Raw genomic sequence first — 23,570 nt, 5'->3', positions numbered from 1 at the left:
AATATTGAGACCACTCATTCTATCATAGCCAGTGCAGTAGTGATCTTACCTAAGCCAACCCATCCATGGATTTTTTTTTTTTTAAACTAGCAATAATAGTCATCATTATCATCATCATAGTAAAATAGTCTATTATCAGCATTATCACTGAAGTCGCCCTTTACTAGAAATCAATGTCTACCTGAAGACCGAGGAAATACAGAAAGTAAAAAAAAAAATACTTGTTTACAGTGTAACCATGACTGGATTCATGTTTACAGAGGACTATTAAGTTTATATTGCACCATTGAATTGCTGGAGGAACAGCATCCTAATAGTTTGTGCATGGCATTTTCCTGTCTGAGAGGATTAATGCACCCCTGATCTGAGATGTACGTCTCGTCAATGACATTGGATCCATATTAAAAGCGTAGCCATTTTTTTTAGTGCACTCATTCGTTTAAACTTAAACCGTTTGATTACCATGTTCCTCTTCAAGACGTGACATAAGATTTCGACTCTGGCACACTGACAACACTGACAACACTGACAACTACAAAAGGACAGAACGAAACAAGACTCACCAACAGCCAGACAGATAGTCTCTTTTTTTGTTCAGAATGTTTAGTGTAAATAAACTATACGAAGCACCCTGTCATGAGCTCACTGGACTATGTTGATGACTTTGCTAGTGTAGGCTGTTTGATGGGTTAACAGCAATCAGGAATATTTCAAAGAAGAATAATTTTTTGAAAGAAGCACTTGTTTTGTCTTACAGTTAAACAACCACTGGGGGCTAGGGGATTCATTAAACAATCCGAGGAATGGACAACCTTGGACCACCAGTTAACAAATAGATTCCATGTTGCCATGCATCTGTTCAGTAATAGATCACAGATGATGTCAAAATGTGGTAACAACAATAAAGTGATACATGAGGTGATAGCCGAGTGTGTCACTGATGTTCTTGCCACATTTTGAAATTTTCTGACCTATTACTAAGCAGACGCACAGCAACATGGAATCTACTTGTTTTGTATGATAGAGAAAAAAAAACATTGTTAATGAAGTCATCTATCCATTTGTCCTTCAACAGATCAGAGGTAAGAATCAATACAAATGTGAGAATAATAATCATTCGACCTATTATAAAAATCATAAAATTAAAAATTATAGGTATACCGAGTGACGATATCATTTTAATCCACAAGTGTGATATCATGTGTGATATCACTTTTGAACCTTTAACTGTACTTTAATGTTGCTGTACGATCGAAACATCTTCGGATCTTCCTCGGACGACTACGGCAATCTTCGGCTATCTTCAAACATTTTCGGACATTTTCGGGAAATGTTGGGAAACGTCCTGTGGCCTTCGGACAACTTTTGGAGAGTCTTCAGAAATCTTTGGAAACTAGTCGGAAGTCTTCGGAAAATTGTCATAAACGTCGTTATTAGTATATTGATGTATTGTGGGGATTTTATATAAATAAAAAGAAAATTACATGGTCGCTTGGACATACGGAATTTTCCTTCTTATGCTGAAGATTATTCCACTCGTTTCCTACGCTCACTCATGAAATATTCACCCCTCGAAGAGAGATTTCGTATCTCCGCGCGGCCATGTACACAATAATGAGTATGACCCCAAGAAGCAAAACCACCAAAATATATTTTCATTGTTGGAAAACTAAAAATGATAAAAATGCTATATAAGTACACTGCATTTTAAACTACGTGTTTTGATGAGTTACGCATGCGTGAGTTTGTGATCTAAAATTGAAAACGTCTGCCAGAACAAAAATAGTCTCTCCACAGACGTTTAGATTTTTGCTTCGAGTGTTTTGGCTTAAACAATGAAACCCTCTGTTTTTGTCTTTTCCCAGGGCCACTGCACCTCTCTGCGTTTGAGCAGTTAATACGTTTTCTACTGGTCTCGAAGAACTCGATCAAGGCAAAACATACAACACTGAGCAGAGGGTCTGTGAACATTATAATCATCATCAGGATCAAAACCTCTTGAAAAAAGTCACTAAAAGCCAACTAAATTCTTGTACAAGCGAAAGCAGAGAATCTTAATTCGAGTACTTTTTAACCAGAAATGCAGTAAAATCACCATGGTGGGTGCCCTTAAATTTGGTATCACTTTAAGCAACTAATTATGTATTATGCCCTCTCAGAACTGATTAACGCTTTTGTTTTCGTTTAGTTTTCAAAACAAACTCTCATTCTTACCTCTAGTTGACGAAACAGCTAACGCAACCTTTTAGTAAACGACGATCACAACTAGGAACGAAAGCGTTTTTATCCTTTTCACGTTTTGGTTTCCAACGTATGTTGGAAACGATTGTTCTACAAGGAATTGGAGTGGTAATTTTAAATGGAGAGAGAAGTAGTTACGCACTCTCTATTAATTTTGGTTCTATTTCCTGAAAATTAACATAGGTACTGATTAGATTGCTAAACAAACCCTTTAGCAAAATTTGAGTCAGTTTGCACGTTCAGTATGCTAATTTTCAGCCCTAGCTTACTTAAATATTCGCTTTCTTATATTTTTTTTTTTCTTGATAATGGCGTCATGACCACTTTGAAACGCCGAGTGTTAAATCTCTCAGTCATTTCTGAATCTCTCTGCTTAAATCTCTTTTGATCAAAAATTAAAACTTACGTCCAAAATTTTTAAAATATACAGTCCTAAGAGAACGAAAAGAAACCGAATTTAAAAGTCGAAAAAAAATTAAGATATTCTTCTACCGAGGAACTAAATATCCTAAATTCAATAATGGCGAAAAATAACATTCTCTAAAAAGATTATAATCTAAGTAAACAAAATTTTTTAATTCACATATATTGGGCAATTGTATCGTTGCTCTAGAACTTCTTTAGGGTTCTTTGTTTTTATTCGTATGTTTCTGATTGTTTCAACTCAGTGTTCAGGTTATATGTCAGTCAATTCCTGCAGAGCACATCCCCGCCCCCCCCCCCCCCCCCCGGCCTAACACCTGGACATTAGCATTTCTTTTTAAATAAATGGGCAAATTCCCCGGGGTGGGGACACATAAGCTGTCTAAAAGCCCCGGGGTGGGGACGAAGAATGAGGGCAAATGCCCCGCCCCCGGGATCGACGCCTTCCAACACCTCTGCAGTTTTTTTATTAATCAGAGAATAAAGCGTCCAACTGTTCAGTATTTTAATGCAACGGTAAGACTTCAAGGACAACAGTACGTGTTAGTTGATTCCGATTATATTTATTTCTTTATATTTGTTTTTCAAAGTTTGCTACAGGATAGCTGGGATCGCGGCGGACGTGCCTTCAGCCGCGAGCGATGATAGGTGCCTGTTTTCGCAGGCTACTTTTTCTGTGAAGAATCAAGACATTTTAAATGATGATGCATTGCATTTTAAGCTCACAAGATCTGTCTTGAAGATCGCATCATTTGAATTCACAAACCTTAAGTATTTTAACTTCACTTTCATGAATTTAAAAAATGCTGGGCTAGTTTTGAATGCGAAATGCAAAATAGTCGTGTTCACGACAGTGATTGTTTTGTGATAAACAAAATATAGTTCAGCTTGTCGCTTATATTTATATGCTTACAAGTAATGAAGAAATATCTAAAATTAAGAAAACACACCTTTACAACATCTACAAGTTTCTCTAGTCCCTGACGGACAATTCATCGTTCGACAAATGCCTCGTCTTTCCCGATGAACTCATCCATGGCACTTTCGAAAACACGTGTGTCAAATGCCCGGGGGTCGCCCCGGGGTGCGCAATGCCCAGCCCCCGGGCCGCGATAATATTGCAGATGCCCCACCCCCGGGACTGACAACGTGAGCAAATGCCCCGCGGTTGCCTGGGGGGAGATGGGCACTGCTGGAATTGACTAATGCATTAGATCACAATAATGTACCTTAATAATTAACGCTATGTTTACCAAAGCCGCCAGTGTTACGGTAAATCTCGGTATAAAGAAGTCCGCATTTCTAAAGGCGAAGCCCGACAGGTGTTCCTGTTGGTTTCGAAAGTATTCAATTGTTTCGAAACTGACAGGATATTATAATTCATATCCACCACGAAACTTAAATTGTAAACCTTGAAATCAGAAGGCGTTTACCTAACTGTTATTGTCGCGAGCATCAAGAACTAAGTGACTAATGCAGAAAGAATTTCACAGATTCAATCAACCAGTTGGATTCTTCAGACGGCAAGCTCAGGGTACAAGTGGTATCAAAAAGATTTCCTTTGTCGAATAAGATGAGTAGAAGTACACTGATAGAGGTGTTTGGTCATATCGTGTTCAGTTTTACACGAGGAGTCACAGAGCACTACAACCCACAAGAACCTGAATACACGGCGGAGTCTTTGGGCTACGATCCTCTACAAAGTACAGGTCGAGAATGGTATTATCATCCTGTTGATGAGCTTATTTACCAGGAGTACAGCGACAGAGAAACTGCAAGCTTTAATTTTCCAGCATATGGTGGGCCTGATATCAGGGTAATAAACGCGTGCTCCACAGAAGACAACGAAGAAATGCAGGAAGATCAACGACATCAAGATAGCGCAATGGCTTGGAAGCGACTCAGACCAGCGGCTCTCACAACAATATGGAAATCAATGTACAATGGAGCTTTGATCTCACTTCTGACCGCAATCGTCGTGGGTTTGGTATACATGTCGATCTCTTACGTCTGTTATAACACTTTGCACTGCTGTGAATTTTACTCAGGAACACAACCAATTCCAGAGAAAGTACAGTGGATAAGAACAACATCCACCGTGATCTCTTGCGCCTTCCTTTACATCTGGTACTTTACAAGCATGCTATTTCTTTTTCGCCCATATCAATTAATGGGAGTGAAAAGAAAACTTCTCCTAGTTTGCTGCCTCATTTACTGTTTGGATTCACTTTATCGTTTTGCTTTACAAGCCCTGGGAATATCTCATTCGCAGGTTTCCTCTTTACAGAAGATTCCAGTCAACATTTTGTTTCTTCTCAGTGTATGTTGGCAAGTCTATCTCCTAACGAATCACCTTTGCATACGGTTAAGGAGACGCCGGGTCACTTTGTTCTTCCAAATGATAATACCCGGCTGTTTTTGTTTCATATTTGCCATTATTTCCACCTCTTTAATTTACCCAGTCTACAACAAGGAAAACAAAGAGGGCAAACTGCTGATCGCAGTCTTTGCTCCTCTCATTCCAGTCGTTCTCAAAGTAATCTCGCGAATTTCTGTCCAGCGGTTGTGGAACATTGCCCATCCGGGATATTCGTATGTCTTACTGGCGCCGTTATATTGTGGCTCAGCGGTTTTATTTCGAATTTTACAAGCGGATCTTGGCAGTTTGCAACCAATCGCCATTCTTGGAATAATTCACGGCGCTGCAGAAGTCATAGAACGAAGTACCATGGTTGTGATTGATCATATTTGTCACGTAATCTGGAAAAGAACATCAGCTCCTTGGGGAAGTTTTCGTACTCCTCGCCGTGAGAGACTGATGGCTGATATCACTATCATGAGCATGTTGTATGAATCAACTGCTATAGTGTCTGTTAACGGCTTTCTGTACTTGTATCAATATATATACTTAAAAGACGATTCCCTTTTAGAACTGCTGCAGTCTTTTGCTATCGCAACTTCAGTTCAACTGGTGATCGAGTGGTTTTTCACCAGCGTCTCTCTCGCGATCGAGACTCGCTATCAGAATATAGCTGTCATGGCTGTTTGGCGAAGAAGATGGAAAAGACATATCTTGGTAGCGATTGTAAATGCAGTTCCTCTGGCTATGTGGATTAGCACGAATCTTTTAGTAATTCTACATGAGCGCTTTGAAAAGTCCTCATATCAGCCTTGCAGAATGCCGTTCACTTAGGGAATGTCTGTCAAGACAAGATACCGTAATGATTCGATTTAGTGCTCTCCTTGCAACAGGCCATTTTCGAGTTTCCTTTTGCCTCTGTGTCAAAACAAGTCCGCGTGACGTGCGAAGCCATTCATATGAAAATGTGTTCCTCCTACAGGTTCATTGTCATGCGAATCAAATTCATTTTCATATGAAAGGTTATGAACGTAGACTCGTTTTGATACAGAGGCACGTGGTAACTCGGAAATGGCTTATTATATTGCCCCAGAGCGAAAGAAGGGGAAAGGGGAGGGAGGGTTCCAGACATTGACATACAACCCTACTTAGACTGATTAGACAAATGAATCATATACCTAGTGAGTAGTCTGCTTTCTCATCAGTCTAATCATTATGTTCAACAAAATTTTATACGGAATAAAGAAGGAAATGGTGTTCTTACTATAAGAGCCCCCATTGTTTGTTACAGCTCTTGAGTTAAAGTATCTGCGGTTTTTCATCGAAGTGTTGTATCACAGATGCATATATTCAAAGAGAAATAAGCTCCTCTTCCCTAATAAGGGTCTGATAAGCGTTCCATCTCAATTAAGCGCCTTCTTTGAGCTACCAAAAGTAAATTAGCACTAAATCTAATTACGGTACCAAGGAACAGTCCGAAAATATGATGGGCGACCCAAAATCAATCACCTACGCTGTTTTCTCGACTGTCCTGCGTTGGGTTTTTCTTATTTTCATAGGTCGCAGTGTTATCGTTTTCGAAAGTAACAGAAAGAACTCACTGACAACTCTAACAGACAGCTGTTAGAGCTGTGTTTTATTACTTAAGAGTCGGCATGATTTGTAATTATACTACAATTGTAAACTCCAGTAGCTTTAACTTAGTTCAATTAGTAACTTATTCAGTTTCAATACGATTTGTCAATTACAAGTTTAAACCTAGTTTAAGTTGAGAATTTCAGTCCGTTTTGACCATAAAGAGGTAATTTCTTCAAAATAAGAAAATTACTGTTTAAGCGTTTTCAAGGCGTATGAGACACAAATATCAGGATATTTAATGAGATATCTACACGATAGTTTCCGGGAAATTAAGGAAATGTGGAAATATTTGTAACTTTTGATATTTGGGGATATTTCCTAAACTTTGTTTTCAATCATTTTCAAGAAAATTGCTCAGTACATTGCAGTACTAATCCAGCTTTGCGGTTCTTATCTGGAAAAGGTATTCCAGGTCGGTCATTCTCCAAAATGGCGGCCGATGAGAACTGTTAGCAGCCTGAATCGCCTAGGATTCTTAGTGTCCTTATTTCTACAATAATGTCGTAATATATCAAACTCGAAAGACCGTGTTTGACCACATTTCCAAACACCGAGAAGAGTGTTGAAATTACGACGCGCAGCAGAGTACATTTGACGAACGTCGAGGTGTTTGGAAATGTGGTTATTATAAACACTTTCTTGAGCGTTTGATATATTTTCTCAATCGAATCTAAACTAAGGAGAAAACGAGGAAATAAAATCGTAGAAATCTATGCTAATTAAGATCAGATATCCAAACACCCTCACGATCATGATTTTGTGTTTAAACTTGAGGCATTATTAATGAGTTTGAGAAGTAAAAAGCTTAAGTATACAGTTCTTCAGCTTCTACAAGTGACATAATTCATTCAAATTGTGTTTTGAGAAAAAAAGATAGTTGGAGAGGTTTTCAGGATATTTAGAAAAAGTTTCCGAATTTCCGGGAAGATAGTTTGACGATATTAAGTGATATGGTGGATAGGCCTAGTTTTTGTTTTCCCGAGCAACGGTCAAAATGTTTGAACAACAAGTTCATCGTAACAAAGGGGTGGCTGTAATTGGGGTTCCAGTAGTTTCAGCTTTTTTATCGTATTTATATTAACTTAACAATAAATGTGCTAACCAGTTAAGTTGGTATTTTAACTTTTTTTTTACGACAACTGCAGAAATTCTCGCACGCTCATCGGCTAATTTTCATTGTCAATAAGTGGACAGAGACATGAGTTTATAATTTATGCGATGCGACAACGAGCGAGAGCGGGCAATTTAACCATTTTTTTATCGTAAAAAACAAATTAACGTCAGTGTTTTATGCGTCTGTCCTGTTATTGACAATGAATTTCGTCATAACATTGCGGATCCACTCGGCTATCGTCTCGTGGATCCACAACTACTTTGACAATGTTATAATGAAATTCATGATCAACAACAGGACAGACGCACGAAAACCTGACGTCAATTTGTTAATTCAACTATGAATATAAAACAACTTCTGTTCTATTTACAATTTTGTTCAATACAGTGCCCAAATAGATCTATGGGACCAATCCTGAAGAACTTCAATACAACAACGTTAATGGATCAGTCAGTTAATTGGTGATGATTGAGTGGTTAATAGTATAACATTACAATTAATCAATATTGAGACCACACATGCTATCGTAGCCAGTGTAGTAGTGATCTTACCTAAGCCAACCCACCCATGGATTCTTTTTTTTTTTTAAATTAGCAATAATAGTCATCATTATCATCATCATAGTAAAATAGTCTATTATCAGCATTATCACTGAAGTCGCCCTTTACTAGAAATCATTGTCTACCTGAAGACCGAGGAAATACAAAAAGTAAAAAAAAAAATACTTGTTTACAGTGTATCCATGACTGGATTCATGTTTACAGAGGACTATTAAGTTTATATTGCACCATTGAACTATTTGTTTAGAGTGAATCTGTTTGTTTGCAACCTGTTTGTACAGTGTAGTGTGATTGTTTACTCTGTATCAAATCTTTACACTGCATCCTATTGCTGGAGGAACAGTATCCTTATAGTTTGTGCATATCAGTTTCCTGTCTGAGAGGATTAATGCACCCCTGATCTGAGATGTACGTCTCGTCAATGACATTGGATCCATAATAAAAGCGTAGCTATTTGTTTTAGTGCACTCGTTCGTTTACACTTGAACCGTTTCTTTACCATGTTCCTCTTCAAGACGTGACATAAGATTTCGACTCTGGCACAAAGCTTGGTAGAAACTTTGAATTTCAGCAAATGAAGATTCAATGGAAGACAACACTGACAACTACAAAAGGACAGAATGAAACAAGACTCACCAACAGCCAGACAGATAGTCTCTTTTTTTGTTCAGAATGTTTAGTGTAAATAAACTATACGAAGCACCCTGTCATGAGCTCACTGGACTATGTTGATGACTTTGCAAGTGTAGGCTGTTTGATGGGTTAACAGCAATCAGGAATATCTCAAAGAAGAATAATTTTTTGAAAGAAGCACTTGTTTTCTCTTACAGTTAAACAACCACTGGGGGCTAGGGGATTCATTAAACAATCCAAGGAATGGACAACCTTGGACCACCAGTTAACAAATAGATTCCATGTTGCCATGCATCTGTTCAGTAATAGATCACAGATGATGTCAAAATGTGGCAACAACAATAAAGTGGTACATGAGGTGATAGCCGAGTGTGTCACTGATGTTCTTGCCACATTTTGAAATTTTCTGTGATCTACTACTAAGCAGACGCACAGCAACATGGAATCTACTTGTTTTGTATGAAAGAGAAACAAAAAAAAACATTGTTAATGGCGTCATCTATCCATTTGTCCTCCAACAGATCAGAGGTAAGAACCAATCAAAATGTGAGAATAATAATTATTCGACCTATTATAAAAATCATAAACAAGGGAATACCAAAGTTAACAGCCAACATTTTGACATCATCATGAAACGATTCTCCAGGCAAAGTGAATCAATTAATGCGAAGATTTGATTTACTTTTTACAGTATCTAGAAATTAGCATAATAACAAAGGGTCACAAGTTCTTCAAGTGAATACCTTTGCGTGAATCGAGCCCGTTTGCACATTTAGAGATGGTTTAAGTTTTCATATAAAAAGAATGCATCTCCTTAATTAATTGAACACCAGTAGATTGCAGGATCAAAAATGATGATGCTACAAATTAACTGATAATAACACACATACTTCAGTGAGTAGATTCCACAAATTGGTTTTCAACAGAATGGGCATGACTATGGAGAGTTGCAAAAGGATTTTCAATCACATTTCAAGGAGCATCAAAAATGATATAAATTCACATACCAGTTGGCCATCTGCCAGTGAGAAGTTTCTTATCCAAGCAATGTTCTCCAGCACTGTTGGAAAGCTAGCTAAGTCTGATGAAATCATGGGCAGAATCTCTGCTGTATTCCTGATAAAGGAGATTAAAACCACTTTTCACCCACTTGTTACCAATAAAATTAGGGAGTGATAAATTGCAGCCCAAATTGTGGGATTCTAGTGCTGTTTGTTATCAAGTGTGGCCAAAATTATTACATCTAAAGATATTGCTTAGACTGCAGACAGTTCTCTGTAACTTGAATTTTCAATTGAAAAGCCTTTTTCTGCAAATGGACATCCCATGGAAAGTTAAAAAAACCTTCTTACTTGTGATGTGCTGCATCTATTTCCAAGAATTCTCCTACAAAGGGCTGTTGTAATCTAGAGATGAGTTCATCCTTTTTCTCAATGATGGTAGACAACTGACCAGAGATCTGTTCAAGCTGGTGACACCTACTTCCTGCAAATTAAGTGAAGGAACACATGATGGATTAGACTGCGAATTTGAGGGGTTTTTTTAAGTCTAGCTGATGGTTAATTATCAAATATTAAAATAAATTAATAAATAATTCCTGAATTGACCACTGTGCCAATGGGGTTTTTCACTTACGTCCACGAATAGAGCTTTTTGGGCGACATTATAACCAAACAAAGAAACAAATACTATAAATGAACATACATGTAACATGGTTTAAAATAACAGCTGGCAGGAGGCAGACCAACTGGTTATTTATGAGTTCATGAATAAAAGCATATGAATATTGCAGACTGATTTTTTGCATACTATATTTAATACTTTGGATGTCATCAAAAGAAATACTGAAATGAGTCTTGTTATGTCTTCAATACTCTTGTATTGGATATTGTGATCGAACAGTGATATTTTCATAAAATAATCAGCATAAGCCTGTTATGAACAAGCAAAATGGCAATCTCTGATGTGCTTTTCAGTTTCAAACAAAGCTGAGAGTTTGCACATGATTTGTTTCATCTACAATAATTGTACAAGAATCTATTTTTACTGAAAAGTAAAAAAGATGTCCAGAAATCATTTTGTCCTTGTACAGGACTAGACAGGAAAAAACCTTGGGGCCAGCTAGCTCCTAAGTTTTCAGATTTAGTCGACAGCAAAAGTCTTTCAATGAAAAGCATGAAAAGTTAGTCGCCGGTGAAAAAAAATTGGTCGCTTTGGCAACCCGAGCAGACACAATGTTGAGCTCTGTTGTACGCTAATTGATCACTAAACTTGAATGTGTTTTAACAAGGGCAGCTCTCTTGTCCCTCATTCTGACAACTTGAACTAGATGATTTAGTTCTTGGTATCATCCAATTTTCAAAATAAGAACTGAGTTGTGATTTATGAACATCACCAGACTGAAAGCAGCACACCAGTATATTAGTAGTCTGCAAACCAGGACAATATGATCATTAGCCAGTGAAAAACGAAACCTACCAAGTATGTCCACATGAGTAATGTCCTTTGTTTCAGCTTCCTTTAAATGGCACTGAATTTCCAAATTCACCTTTTCATGTGAAAAAAGAACTTGCTTAAGACTCCAATTTCATTTAATAATTTAATAAAAATCCTGAATACATGTAACCAAGGGCAGAATAACATATTTGCAGAGATGCCAGCCCAAAACAGTCAAAATCTGGGAGGTCGCAAATCTTCCCTGTTGGCAAGTCACAACCCCCAAAACAAAGTGTACCTAAACATATTTGAGTTTCACTGATTCAGCCACAAAAAACATCAAATATCCCCCCAAAATTGGCCAGAATTGACCAAAATAAGTAAGCCTCTTCAGGGTTCTCCCGAAAGTTTGAAGTAGAGGGAGAATAACTTTGAGTGGGCAGTGGACAACGTCAATAAAAAGACGAGGAGTGGTTTTATCGGAGCCACGTGGAGGGGGGGGGGGAGAGGGGGGTGACCGCAACCTTTTATTGGGGGGCCCGGGAGCCTCCCTGGGAAAATTATGAAATTGGGGTTCTAAAAAGTGCATTTCAGGGTATTTTAAGCAATCATGGTTTCGTTCTTTTGTTAAAGAAAAGCAATTTCACCGAGAAGAACATACGTGTAATGTATTGTGTTAGTTGAACAGGTTAATCATCGTCGTCCGTATCAAATTTGAAAAAAATATCAAAAACGTCAAAAACGTTCTCATTTTGTGGTCAATCACATGTGTAAAAACAGATGACAAAGCCAAACAGGAAAAGAGTTTTCCTGGCATTGAAGGTACTAAATTGAGGTTTGACATTATTTTATTTTGTTAAAACACAAGTTTTGAATGGCTTTAACACAGTGCTAGGGGTGGAATTCATTGAATGTGATGAAGCTTGTGATTGGTAACCGTTGCAAGCGCAAGCCTGAAATACTTGATGAATTTTCCCACGGACTTAAGCTCAGAATTTTTTCTGATTAAGCGTGCAGACCAACATCGACGTTTTGAACCTTTGCGGTAGTTTGGATTTTTTGTTCATGATTTCAAGTGATAAAATTAATCAAAAGGTCTAGATAGCAGCAGACATGTAAAGATTTTAAGGAAAACGACCAATTTTTTAAGTTTGCAAGACATGTTTCGACAGAGCTTCTGTCATCTTCAGTTGAATGAATGATTACAAAGCAAGTTGAATAATAAGTAGGCAAAAATGCTAATTAAGACAAATAGTAACAACAGAACGTGAAAAGGTGTAAGTTAAAAGGATAATTTTAGATTTACATGGTGTAAATGGTGCAATTACACCATGTAAATCTAAAATTATCCTTTTAACTTACACCTTTTCACGTTCTGTTGTTACTATTTGTCTTAATTAGCATTTTTGCCTACTTATTATTCAACTTGCTTTGTAATCATTCATTCAACTGAAGATGACAGAAGCTCTGTCGAAACATGTCTTGCAAACTTAAAAAATTGGTCGTTTTCCTTAAGATAAAATTAATACAATCAAACTTAAACTTGACATACTTTGCAAATGTTTTGTTTTGTAATGAAGCCTTGAAATAGTGCATATATTTATTCATACTTCCCTGCTCGATAAGCTTGCCAGTTTTATATCTCACTTTTAATATTTACACAAACATCTTACAGCTGCTGAGTTTAAAGATTGTGTAAGATCTTGCAAAGTTTGTTTCTTTTGTTGAAAGAAATCTTTGCAGTTATTTTTTCTCGAAAATCCTCCATGTGCGAGCCAAGCACTGGGTTGCTGGAGATACATGTAAAAGAACTAATTTTAATTACATTTTTGAAAGAAAACAACTTATGACCTTCTTTGTGCCATCCCTATTTTCTTTTCAATTTATCCTTGGTACTAAACAGTGATTGCTGGGTTTTTTGCTTCATTTTCAGAGGAAAAATTGAGCTTTAACTTAACCCCGGCTGTCAAATATTTCAGTGCTGCTGTCACAGCTCAGTGCCCACGTCACGTTTTTGGCGGCAATTCTCACAGCCCGAATGATTTCAGATTTCTTTTATCTTACAGCTATAAGAGTTTTTTTTTTAATTGCTACGTATTTGTTGAGAAAATTAGACATATTGTTTTTATGCTTAATTTTATTGACAGATAGGCTCACATTGTTACAAATAAAATTTTTTCATAATTTATTTACTATAAGTAGCCGGCGCGCCAAGGACAACTAGATGGCAAATTTCGCCGGTTGCCAGAGCTTATGGAGAACTCTGACTCTTCCAGTCATCAGTTAGTTGGGGCGCAGCGTGAAAAACAGCTAGTGAAAAAATTGGGGAGAGGTGCAGCAAGAGAAAGTGTTTGGCCAAACTTAACAAAAGGTCCTTCCGCCCACTTACAGACTGCCTACAGAAGCACGCAAAATGATCATCAGCTTGTGGCCTTCAGTTGTCAGTGGATGCTTCTTTGTCCATGTCTTCATCAATGCCTATTGCTGTTGCTGCAACTCGTTCAACTGTTCCACTTGGTCTTTCATTATGGCCACAAGAGGAGAAACCACTATGATCATGGAGAAGGGGCTGTCTTTTCCATTCATCGAAGACATTACTCGTGGAAAGAGTTGAAAGGTTAAACTCTTTCCAAAACTGGTGGGAAGGATGGCAAAGACATCTTTACCATTGACCATATTTTCTATGCAATCCCTCTGATCTTCATGAAGGCACTCCACATGGGGAAAATCTTTCAGCATGTTGTTTATCACAGATTTGAACATCGCATCACTTGTTGAAAGGCCCCTGACTGCCGCCATATCGCATTCCTCATCTGCGTCAGCAATGCTCGAACGTTGACAAATCCTGTCAAAATTGTCCGATCAGAGGGTATAACAGATCCTGGTATACCAGCTCGCCGTTTTTCGTGCTGTGCCCCAACTAGCTGAGCCCCTGGAAGAGGCTAACAATTAGACATAGTGTGAAAATATATTTTTAGATCTTTAGACAACTTCCAATATCCACGCAGGAGATCTGGCAAACTGAACAATCTGGAGAGCACAGAAGAAGCATAAGAGTTGCTTGAGGTGTAACTAAGCACAACTCTAGCTCCTCAGGTGATCTTGGAATTTACCAAGCTCATTATTACTTGATGTGGGAGGTGAGGTGGCCTCATGGTTTAGCGGTTAGTGTGCTTGTCTCTGGATTAAGAGGCCCGGGTTCGAGCCCTGGCTGGGGACATTATGTTGTGTTCTTGGGCAAGACACTTTACTCTCACAGTGCCTCTCTCCACCCAGGTGTATATATGGGTACCGGCGAACTTAATGCTGGGGGTAACCCTGCAATGGACTAGCAACGCATCCAGGGGGGGGTAGAAATACTCCTAGTCGTTTCATGCTACAGAAACTGGGATAAGCTCCAGCCTGGTGGGCCACTTGGCTCGTATGCAGACTTTACCTACCTATGTCATGAGCATGCATTATTGGATTATGATGCATGCTGACAGACACCAAGTTCAATAACAAGGCTTTTCTAGCTATTTTATAGCTGAGCTCCGGTGGCACAAAGAGCCGCCAAATGGAACCCCATACTCATATAGGAAAGAAAAGGAAGCCCATGAATTGATTTTCTCATGGTTATCATGGCTAGCAGAATTGCTTGTGGCCGCGTACACACGACGGCCGTAACGACGACAGAGCCGCACAAGATGGCAGCCATACTCCAGCTTATAGGTTGACAGAGACATGCAGCCTTTGTTCCCGTCTTTGATATTGGACATCCAAGTTATGGACAATTGACACCTGTCAAAAGAAGGTATCCACTGACCAGTATCACATGACCATATCGCGGGCTCAAGTTTAAAGCTCATCGAGGTCATGCGCTTTTTTTTAAGTTGACCGCTGACCAACTGCTGGCTTTCGATTGGATTGCAGGCTTTTGTCAGGTTAACTTGCTGTAATCTGGGCGGGGTTGTTCGGAAGCCGGTTAATGCTAACTCAGGATTAAAAGTTAAGTGAAGTATAAATTTTTCTTGTATACAGATGTTTTTCACTGCTTATTTTTTGTGTATTTTGAAGTTATTCAAACTCAAAACAGAAGGCCAAACAATATAAACAAAAAATCTCACTGCAAAGCTACAAAACTCAAATCAAAAATCTCACTTATTCTGGGTTAGCTTAAGGTGGCTTACTATAGTTTTTCTGAGACTCAGTAGCACACGCTAGTATCGCCTGCCAGAGGTCAGTATTAATCGGGCATGCAGAAACGACACAAGTAACCCTAAGAAGAAACAAAAACCACTTCAGCACTTGAAAGGCATTAAAAAACACAACAATAGCAACAGTTTCAAACTCTGTTCAAACATGTGTTTAAGCCTAGGGCCAAAAAAATATGACAAAAAAGCTCTATAAATAACCAGTAAAAGAACTCCAATTACTCTTGCTTTCTCGCACGTAATACGTGGCGTCACATCAGCGCACTTAAATAAATGGCATGCGCAATTCAATTCTTGCCCAAGGTTGTAGAAGCGAGTCTATGATCAAGGACTGCTCGAAAACCTACCATACAACCCATGATGAAATTTTCACATTTGATTTGTGGGGGTGAATCGCGTTTAGAGCCAAAATTTAAAACAAATCTGTAAGACAGATTTTGAGCTATTTTTGATCTCATAATTTCTTGGTTTGCGGAAAATCTGTCTTACAGATTTTTATTTCACTTTGCATGAATGTTTTAAAAATTTAAAAATCAGAGCCAATTTCTTATCCCTGAAATTTTGAGGTCGGGTCATATGGGTAGATTTTGAGAAAAACCTGATTTAACATACTAGCGCCCAGTCTCTCCTTAGGTACTTGGTCATTCATTTCGGCCATTTGTTGATGTTGAATTGTTCAAGTTTCACATCGAATGGTAAAAGACTTCAGCAAACAGTAAATAGAGAAAGGAATAACATCTTGGAACATTTTTTAAAAGAGTTAGCAGTTGGGCTGTCATAATCCATCAAAACTGTAGTAAGCCACCTTAATCGGGCTTTGAACAGCCCAGCCCAGGAGCTTTGTTTTTAGGCTTGGCTAAATCTATACATTAAACAATGATGAGCATCACAGCAAAAATAGGGTGCAAAGAGAAGAATCCATTTCACCACCACTCCATGTTTCTCCCTGTCCCTGGTCAGAGCAGCACTGTTATCTGAAAGTTACCTTGTCTAACGCTTTGCCCAGTCTTGTAATTTCTCTCAGTAATCTTATCAAGGCCACTGAAGGAGAACTTGTATCCACTTTTCTCCTAATTTCTTCCATGTTAACATTCCTCTAAATGAAAAAGAAAAAAAACAAGGACCCTTAGGGCTAAGTTTTCAAAACAAATTTGCAAGAGCATGCTGAAACTTTATCAGCAACCAAAGACACCAAAGCCCAGGGGTGGCTACTGTCATATATGGGCTATATAGGTATGTGCCACTGTGGAGGGTATGGTTTTCAAGCAGTTTACTCTAGGATACATTATATAAATCAGAGCATTTGGGTCTAGAATAGGGTATCATTTTTTGCAAAACTGACCAGTTGGCTGAAGATTTTACCTAGACTAAGGAAACCAGGAATTGCCACTCAAAAATATGAAAAAGTCAAATCGGTAAGTTTAAATTTACGCAAATAAGCCTCCACCGTGTTGATAGATGGGGGGATTTGAGGAGTTTACTCTAGTATAGGGTAGCAAACTTCAACTGAACTAACTCTGGTTTAGGCTAAGGGTCCCTGGTTCCCAGCGGCACATACCCAGAAATTTCCAAAGTACCTCCCGGGCACCAAAGGTAACACCCAGTAAGCCAGTCTCAGTCTTTCCCTTCTTTTTGAGCTTAAAAATTATTTAAGAAAGTTTTAAATACGGGACAAAACGAGGGAAATATTTTACGGGGCGATATAAGCTTACCTACCCTGTCAATGTGACCTGACTTTTCAGCGAAAGTTAGAATATTTTGTAACGAACCGACGTTAATATATGTAGAGGACGGTGACCAAGGGTTCGCTGTCTCCTCAACAAAGGATGAACGCAACATTATCTACTGGAGTCGATAAAATTTAAACTGAAATGAAGTTGAAGCAAAACCACGTTTGCACAAAACAAAAAAATGGCGGACTTCTGGGAGGGAGTTTAGAACTCCCGCGTCCTGCGCTACAAAAATTACGTAACATCGGGGGAGGGTGGGGATTACTTTTTTTTCTTTCCTTTTCTTTTCTTTTCTTTTCTTGGAGGACGTATTTCAAACGTTTTATCCAGAATGAAACCCTCTTTATGATTTGACTTGTTAACCTGTTCTTCGATAACAACTGATCCGGGAAATTTAACTCTTGGAGGTTTACTTGTTAACTTTTTCCTGAGACCTCCTCGCTGAAATCAAGTTTATTGCATCATTGCAACGAGGCTGCAAAATAAACATGGCGGCTCCCTTCGATAAAATTTACAGGATGTACCGTCACTAAATTCATGGCCTGCTTCTACAGAGAAGCAATGAAACCGTTTTTTACAGCTAAGAAAGAAAGGCTGAGCAGTGCAACATGGCTTCCCTCGAGCAGGAACGTCATAGGGATGCTGAGTTCGGCATCGCATTGCCATCGGAACTGTGGTTGGCCATTTTCAAGAAATTTCACCCCGTACACGACGACCTTTTTACGATAAGTTTAGTTTGCAAGAAGTGGCGAGATCTCATCTATACAAATCCCGATCCTACGCTTTGGGAGGACATCACCCTAATAAATCTCAGAAACTGCAGCTACGAGAATGCTACTTTTGTCAGATTCAAAAATATCCTCAGAAGATTTTGCCGTCATATCAAGCTTGTGCGGCTTCAAAAATGCCACGAACTGTTCACAGAAATCCTACTCATTTATGCATCTTCCCTGACAGTTTTGAATACTCTTGAAATAACTGGAATGTCATGGTCAAAGAAACTACTTCGAATGTTGAGATGCCCCAAATCACTGAAGACTGTGTTCCTAGAAGCTTCGTTGATATCAGAAGGAATTTTTAATCAAGATGATTTACAGTACATTGTCGAAGGTTTTCCCCAAGTGAAAAGCTTTGGTTTGCAGTATTCAGTTATCAAACCAGATTCTGTCACTGCAGTTAAAGGCGTTGTGTCTTCCAAGTACCGCCACCACGTAACATGTTTGTTGCTAGAGAGAGTGAGAATGGAGTCTTCTGATCTCAAAGACATTGTTAAGAATCTGAAAGGGCTAAGGAAATTTGGCTATGGGAATGACCAAATTCATGGTTTGCCATCCATTCAGCTGCTTCAGTTGAACTCTAAATCATTACTGGAAGTGGAGCTCTTCCAAGTTGGAGACTTTGCCAAGTTCCACTTTACATTTCCTCATGCAAAAAAGCTTAGCTTGAATGGTTGTACCTCTGTGGGTGAACTGAGTATTGAAGCATCTGCATTAAGGACTTTGCGTCTATCGCTCTGTGTTGAGGTGCGCAACTTTAGGCGAATCTCTGCAAGCTCCTTACGTGAGTTGACAGTTCGAAGATGCAATGCTCTTATTCCAGCTGAACTCATTAGCCTTTTGGTTAGAAATCCAGATATCAAGTTACTAGAGCTTGAGGTGTACTGGTCAAGTTTAAGACTTGATCAGCATGCAACTCCATCACTGGAAAATGTTGCAATATTTGACAATGGTGAGCGTTTGACTGCAGTTGACATTCGCTGTCCTAAACTGCAGGAGTTGCTCATCAAGAAGTCGATGACTAGATCCACCATCTTGAAAGTGGTGTCAGTCTTGTCACAGAATGTCAAGAAGGTTGTTCTTAATGATGTGCCTTATCTTCGGAAAGTCAGCATTGATGCTGAGGAGGTCAAATACCTGGAGGTGAATTTTGAAAGGAGGTTAGATCTCGTCAAGCCAGCTGAATTTACTAAGCTGAATTTTAGAAACAGGTCACGCCCTGTGAAAATTGGCCATCTTGTTTTAAAACGGTGCAATCTCAATGCACTAGCTTTTACCAGTTGTAACATTCAGCACATGTCCTTGGAATATTGCAACCTTGATTGTCCCTTACGTGACATAATCCAGCAGTGTGGCCTTGTCAAGACTCTGACCTTGAGGAACTGTTATGGCCCATGCCAGCTCAATCTGAGTAGTGCGCACCTCAAGGAAGTTCACATTGTCTCCTGCACATCACTGCTAATGGACCACATCAATTTAGCTTGCCCATCTCTTGAAGTGCTCAATGTTTCTGGACTCTCTTTTTTACCAAGTGAGGAAGAAGTGGACGTCATTGCTAGTAATGTCAGAGAGCTGTCTCCATTTCTTGGATCTGTTAAGTTTTCTTGTTAGAAGGCAATACATATCATAGAAATTGATCTGGTTATAGATATTTAGTGGTGTTTAATAATACTGCATTCTTATTTATAATGGAATATAATATTGGATGCATTGTGCATTTATATCAATCTCCAAAAAAGCTGATTAAAACTTCTAAAACTTAAGTATATTTTAAATCTGCTTTTCCTATGAGTCAGTAAAAAAAGGATTGTTATTTATAATAATGGAATATAATACTGCATGTGTTGTGCATTTATATCAGTCTTCAAAAAGCTGATTCAAACTTCCTAAGCTTTAATGTGTTTTCAAAAAGCTTTCCTTATGAGTCAATAAAAAAGTGGACATCAGTGCAATTGTCCACACAGCCAGAGCAACTAGGAGTATTTCTACTCCCCCTGGATGGGATGCTAGTCCATCACAGGGTTATCCCCAAGCATTAAATTCACTGGTACCCATTTAGGCACCTGGTTGGAGAGAAGCACTGTGGGAGGTAGGATTAGGGCAATGACCCTAGCCAGGACTCGAAACCATAACTGCTCGATCTGGAGTCCAGAGTAGCCTGCTAACCATTCGGCCACCGTGCCTCCACGAAAAGCTGATGAAAACTTCTAAAACTTCAGTGTATTTTTCAACGAGTTTTCTTCATGAGTCAATGATGGGTCGCACTGATTAAAGCCCTGGCCAAACGGAGTCGCTAGTAGACGCAAGTTCTCAACTTGTGTCTACTTGCGACTCCGTTTGGCCAGGCCTTGCGTGCACTTGCGTTGACTTGCGATGACTTGCTCACTATGGTCGAGTTCAAATTTGCACGCAAGTCGACGCAAGTTTTTCACCGTTTGGCCACCCAACCCAAGTCAACGCAAGTTGAGTGACGTCCATTAACCTATTATTAGCCAATGAAATACAGGATATGTCCTCCTTGAAATGGGTTTTTTTGCGACCAGCGTGTACCTCGCTTGCGAGGAAACTTGCGAGTCCGTTTGGCCACCCGACGCAAGTCTCTACGCAAGTTCAACTTGTGGCTACTTTTGACCACCTGCGAGTCCGTTCGAGCAGGGCTTAAGTCTCGTGCAAACTTTGTTTCCGAAAAGAAGCAACAATCTGGCAGGTGGTCATAGCACATCTTCATTGATAACGAAGTTTGAGGAACGTTAGTCACAGAGGTTTTGCCTTACATGTCAGCTTTAGGAAACCAGTCTGTAGTTAGTCTGACAGGCAGGTAGTTGTTAAAATAGCCAGTCAGAAAAGGGTCCAGTCAGTCAGAAGGTTAAGAAGTCGATCAATCGAAGGAATTAGTCTGTTAATCACATGATGATTACAGTCTTGGACGGAAACGAGCACTTCCATGGTTTTAAACAGTCTCCGCTTTCGCCACATTCCACTATCCTTAAAACATCCTTAAAATATCCTTATTTTAGATAGTGCAGGTCCACATCAGGACTTAGCGTCTTGCCAATTTTGATCTCCAACCTGCTTTATCAAATAAATTATGTATGTATGTATGTATGTAACAATATTGGCGGTTTCAGAAACCTTCACCCTTAATAGCGTGTCGAGAGTTCCCGACATGATTTTCATCGACGGTATCTGTCGTTTTAGTGTGAACGTTACGCGAAAACGCAGCAAAAAATGTATGTGTATTTACAGTAAAAAAAACAATAGATTTTGTGTAGAATGGAAACGACATACTTGTAAAACACATTGCTTGATGTGGCAGGCTTTCTTTCGCAAAGTTCTACAATATGCTCCTGAAAACCTTCTCAAGTTCAACTGTGCCTCTCAAAGCCCAGGGAGACTCCTTTATAAAAAGAACGGAGATGCCTGTCGAAAACTTTGAAAAGAACCCCTAAGAGGTACCGGGATCCTGCTTTGTAGGGGTGGTTTGAATTTTTTTCACCCCTAATTCGTGTGTTCTCAATTCTCCACTTGTGCTGAGACAACAATTTCTTGACAGACAAATCTAATTCAAGCTGATCTGAACTACCTTTCTCTAACAGAGACCTTGTAAAACCTGCGACCGCTCCTTTTTAACTCGCGAATCACCCGTGAAGAGTAAATAACATTGAGGAAAATTAGCAAAAACTAGTACGAGAGGTAGTCATATGATTTCGGGTGCAATTTGGAATAAATAAGCACAACTACTATTTTAATCCTGACAAAGTGACAAAATTACGTGAGCCCGTAGCACTCGTGTTACCCAGTTCAGCAATGGTGTAACACCAGGAGCCATAATCGGGGACGGAGACAGTAAGCGCGCGCCATTTCTAGTATTGGGGTTGTCCCCATGATATGGGACAATAATTCTATTTTTAGAACAAATTGCGCCATCGCCTGCGGCACACGCGCGTACATGCTGCGAGGATTTTTGCGGATGTCGCGCGGGGGAAATGGTGTCCGAAATTCCCGAAATTTTTCATGTTTTTCAGTTGGTCCACAACTCAACGCGTTTACGCCTGTTGGGATTTTGCTCGTCGTAAGCTGCTCCAGTTTGAGTGGAGTAAGACAGTGTCGAATTTAGGTATGTTCCGCTTTAAGCTTATATATATCGTTGACCAAGTTGTGTTCCGAGGGATGGTTCTTTTACATGAGCTGTACATTACTCCACTTTAAATTTCACATAAGTTGAAGATTAACAGCTTTTCCATTACACAGCGAAAAACTAGCTGGATATATTTAGATATAGCAGAGCTTCAGGACTTCATAGTTTCCTGGCTCCTCTTGCCACACGCTTGCGAGGAATTTGCCAGTCTATCGCGACTGAAAAGTAAAACAAAATAATGGCTAGTTTGGTCAGTTTGAGTTTCGCCTGAATTGTAAGCAACGCTTGATGTTTCATCAAGGCCTAGTAACTTTACGTCCCCAGATACTGCTCAGTTTTATCCGTGTAAAAATCCAGTAAATTCTCTGTTGTCGATGAATTAGAGCGCCCGCCGATGCGTGTTTTGTACAGTCAGTAAACATGACAAATTGTACTTCCGCCGCACTTTCGTGTGAAAGCGTACATCGAACTCAAACATCAACTCTATAGTTTTTAAATATGTTTAAGATTGATAAATGTTTGAGAACATATTAAAAGCTAAGCTGAAAATATGTGAATAAAGCAGAAATAATCAGCAAAGTTACGATGACGTTTTCTTTAATCAACTTCGAATAACGATTGCGATTTTGTTGATCGAGTTATCAAAACTCCTTGTCTATTTTCATTTTCGCAGTGTAAAACTTCACTGTGCTTATGTTGAGGAAACACACATGATGTTAGCAGCCTTTTTTTGCGTTCCGTTTGTTGCAGCATCTCAGAACAAAAGATAACGAAAGAAATCTTTGTCAAGATTTGTTGACAATTGAAAACACCGACTCGAACTTGAAAGTGCACGAGCTGTACTATCCAAATGAGCTAATTGTACGCGTCAGACTTTCCTTTCAAAAACTTTTGCAAACTCACCAAACAAGCAGAAACAATAAGAAACCATCAAAACAGGTTTTGGTTATGATTAACCATTGTCTGAGAAACCCACAAATTAACTCGATACCAGAGTAGAGAGTTTTATTGCATAACTTTTCTTTATAGAACAAACGCACAATCTTACTCGTACGACTAGCGCGAGCAGATATTTAGGCTGATTTAGCAAGAGAACGGGAACGTCACTTGACGACGGCGCGCGCAGTACAAAAACCCAAATATGGTCAGATGACGACTGCAGGGCGCGCGGAATAACCTGAATTCTGTTCTAATTTGACCATATTTGGGTGTTTGTACTGCGCGCGCCGTCGTCAAGTGACGTTCCCGTTCCCTTGCTAAATCAGCCTAATTATTCATTCACAGCGCGAAATTGAAGTATTGTTTTCGACCCTGAAAAACCCACCTTTT

General features: G+C 39.1%; 3 protein-coding genes across 4 annotated transcripts; 2 read left to right on the top strand and 1 right to left on the bottom strand.

The window, feature by feature from the left end:
• Window positions 1-2,966: 2,966 nt before the first annotated feature.
• LOC145489107 (uncharacterized) lies at window positions 2,967-5,863 on the top strand. The gene has a single exon (XM_081468012.1). It carries the CDS (start codon window positions 4,238-4,240, stop codon window positions 5,855-5,857), a length of 1,620 nt encoding a protein of 539 aa, XP_081324138.1. The 5' UTR covers window positions 2,967-4,237; the 3' UTR covers window positions 5,858-5,863.
• An 881-nt stretch (window positions 5,864-6,744) lies between these two features.
• Window positions 6,745-17,708, bottom strand: LOC145489108 (uncharacterized). Of its 2 annotated transcripts, XM_081468014.1 has the most exons (7): window positions 17,593-17,708; window positions 17,314-17,442; window positions 16,583-16,693; window positions 11,447-11,516; window positions 10,321-10,453; window positions 9,976-10,084; window positions 6,745-8,940 (listed from the first exon to the last, which is right to left on the bottom strand). In XM_081468014.1, exons 2-7 carry the CDS (start codon window positions 17,434-17,436, stop codon window positions 8,812-8,814), a joined length of 675 nt encoding a protein of 224 aa, XP_081324140.1. In that variant the 5' UTR covers window positions 17,437-17,442; window positions 17,593-17,708; the 3' UTR covers window positions 6,745-8,811. The 2 variants fall into 2 exon arrangements, with proteins under 2 accessions (XP_081324140.1, XP_081324139.1); XM_081468013.1 differs by lacking the exon at window positions 17,593-17,708 and having other exon boundaries at window positions 17,314-17,582.
• A 227-nt stretch (window positions 17,709-17,935) lies between these two features.
• Window positions 17,936-20,690, top strand: LOC145489106 (uncharacterized). Its single transcript, XM_081468010.1, has one exon. The coding sequence runs from the start codon at window positions 17,936-17,938 to the stop codon at window positions 19,712-19,714; it is 1,779 nt and encodes a 592-aa protein (XP_081324136.1). The 3' UTR covers window positions 19,715-20,690.
• The last annotated feature ends 2,880 nt before the right edge of the window (window positions 20,691-23,570 follow it).

This window comes from Orbicella franksi, chromosome 6, assembly GCF_964199315.1.
Source record: "Orbicella franksi chromosome 6, jaOrbFran1.1, whole genome shotgun sequence".
NCBI classification, from domain to species: Eukaryota; Metazoa; Cnidaria; class Anthozoa; order Scleractinia; family Merulinidae; genus Orbicella; species Orbicella franksi.
This window is presented reverse-complemented; position numbering and strand designations above follow the sequence as displayed.

What these genes read in the sequence shown, in the direction of transcription:
- LOC145489107 (XM_081468012.1), top strand. Translation starts at nt 4,238, where the DNA reads ATGAGTAGAAGTACACTGATAGAGGTGTTTGGTCATATCGTGTTCAGT.
- LOC145489106 (XM_081468010.1), top strand. Translation starts at nt 17,936, where the DNA reads ATGGCTTCCCTCGAGCAGGAACGTCATAGGGATGCTGAGTTCGGCATC.
- LOC145489108 (XM_081468014.1), bottom strand. Translation starts at nt 17,436, where the DNA reads ATGTTGCGTTCATCCTTTGTTGAGGAGACAGCGAACCCTTGGTCACCG. An exon ending in TACTCATGTGGACATACTTG is followed by an intron (nt 10,454 to 11,446) that starts GTAGGTTTCGTT and finishes CTTAATTTGCAG; the next exon opens with GAAGTAGGTGTCACCAGCTT. An exon ending in CACTGGCAGATGGCCAACTG is followed by an intron (nt 8,941 to 9,975) that starts GTATGTGAATTT and finishes GTCCTTTTGTAG; the next exon opens with TTGTCAGTGTTGTCTTCCAT.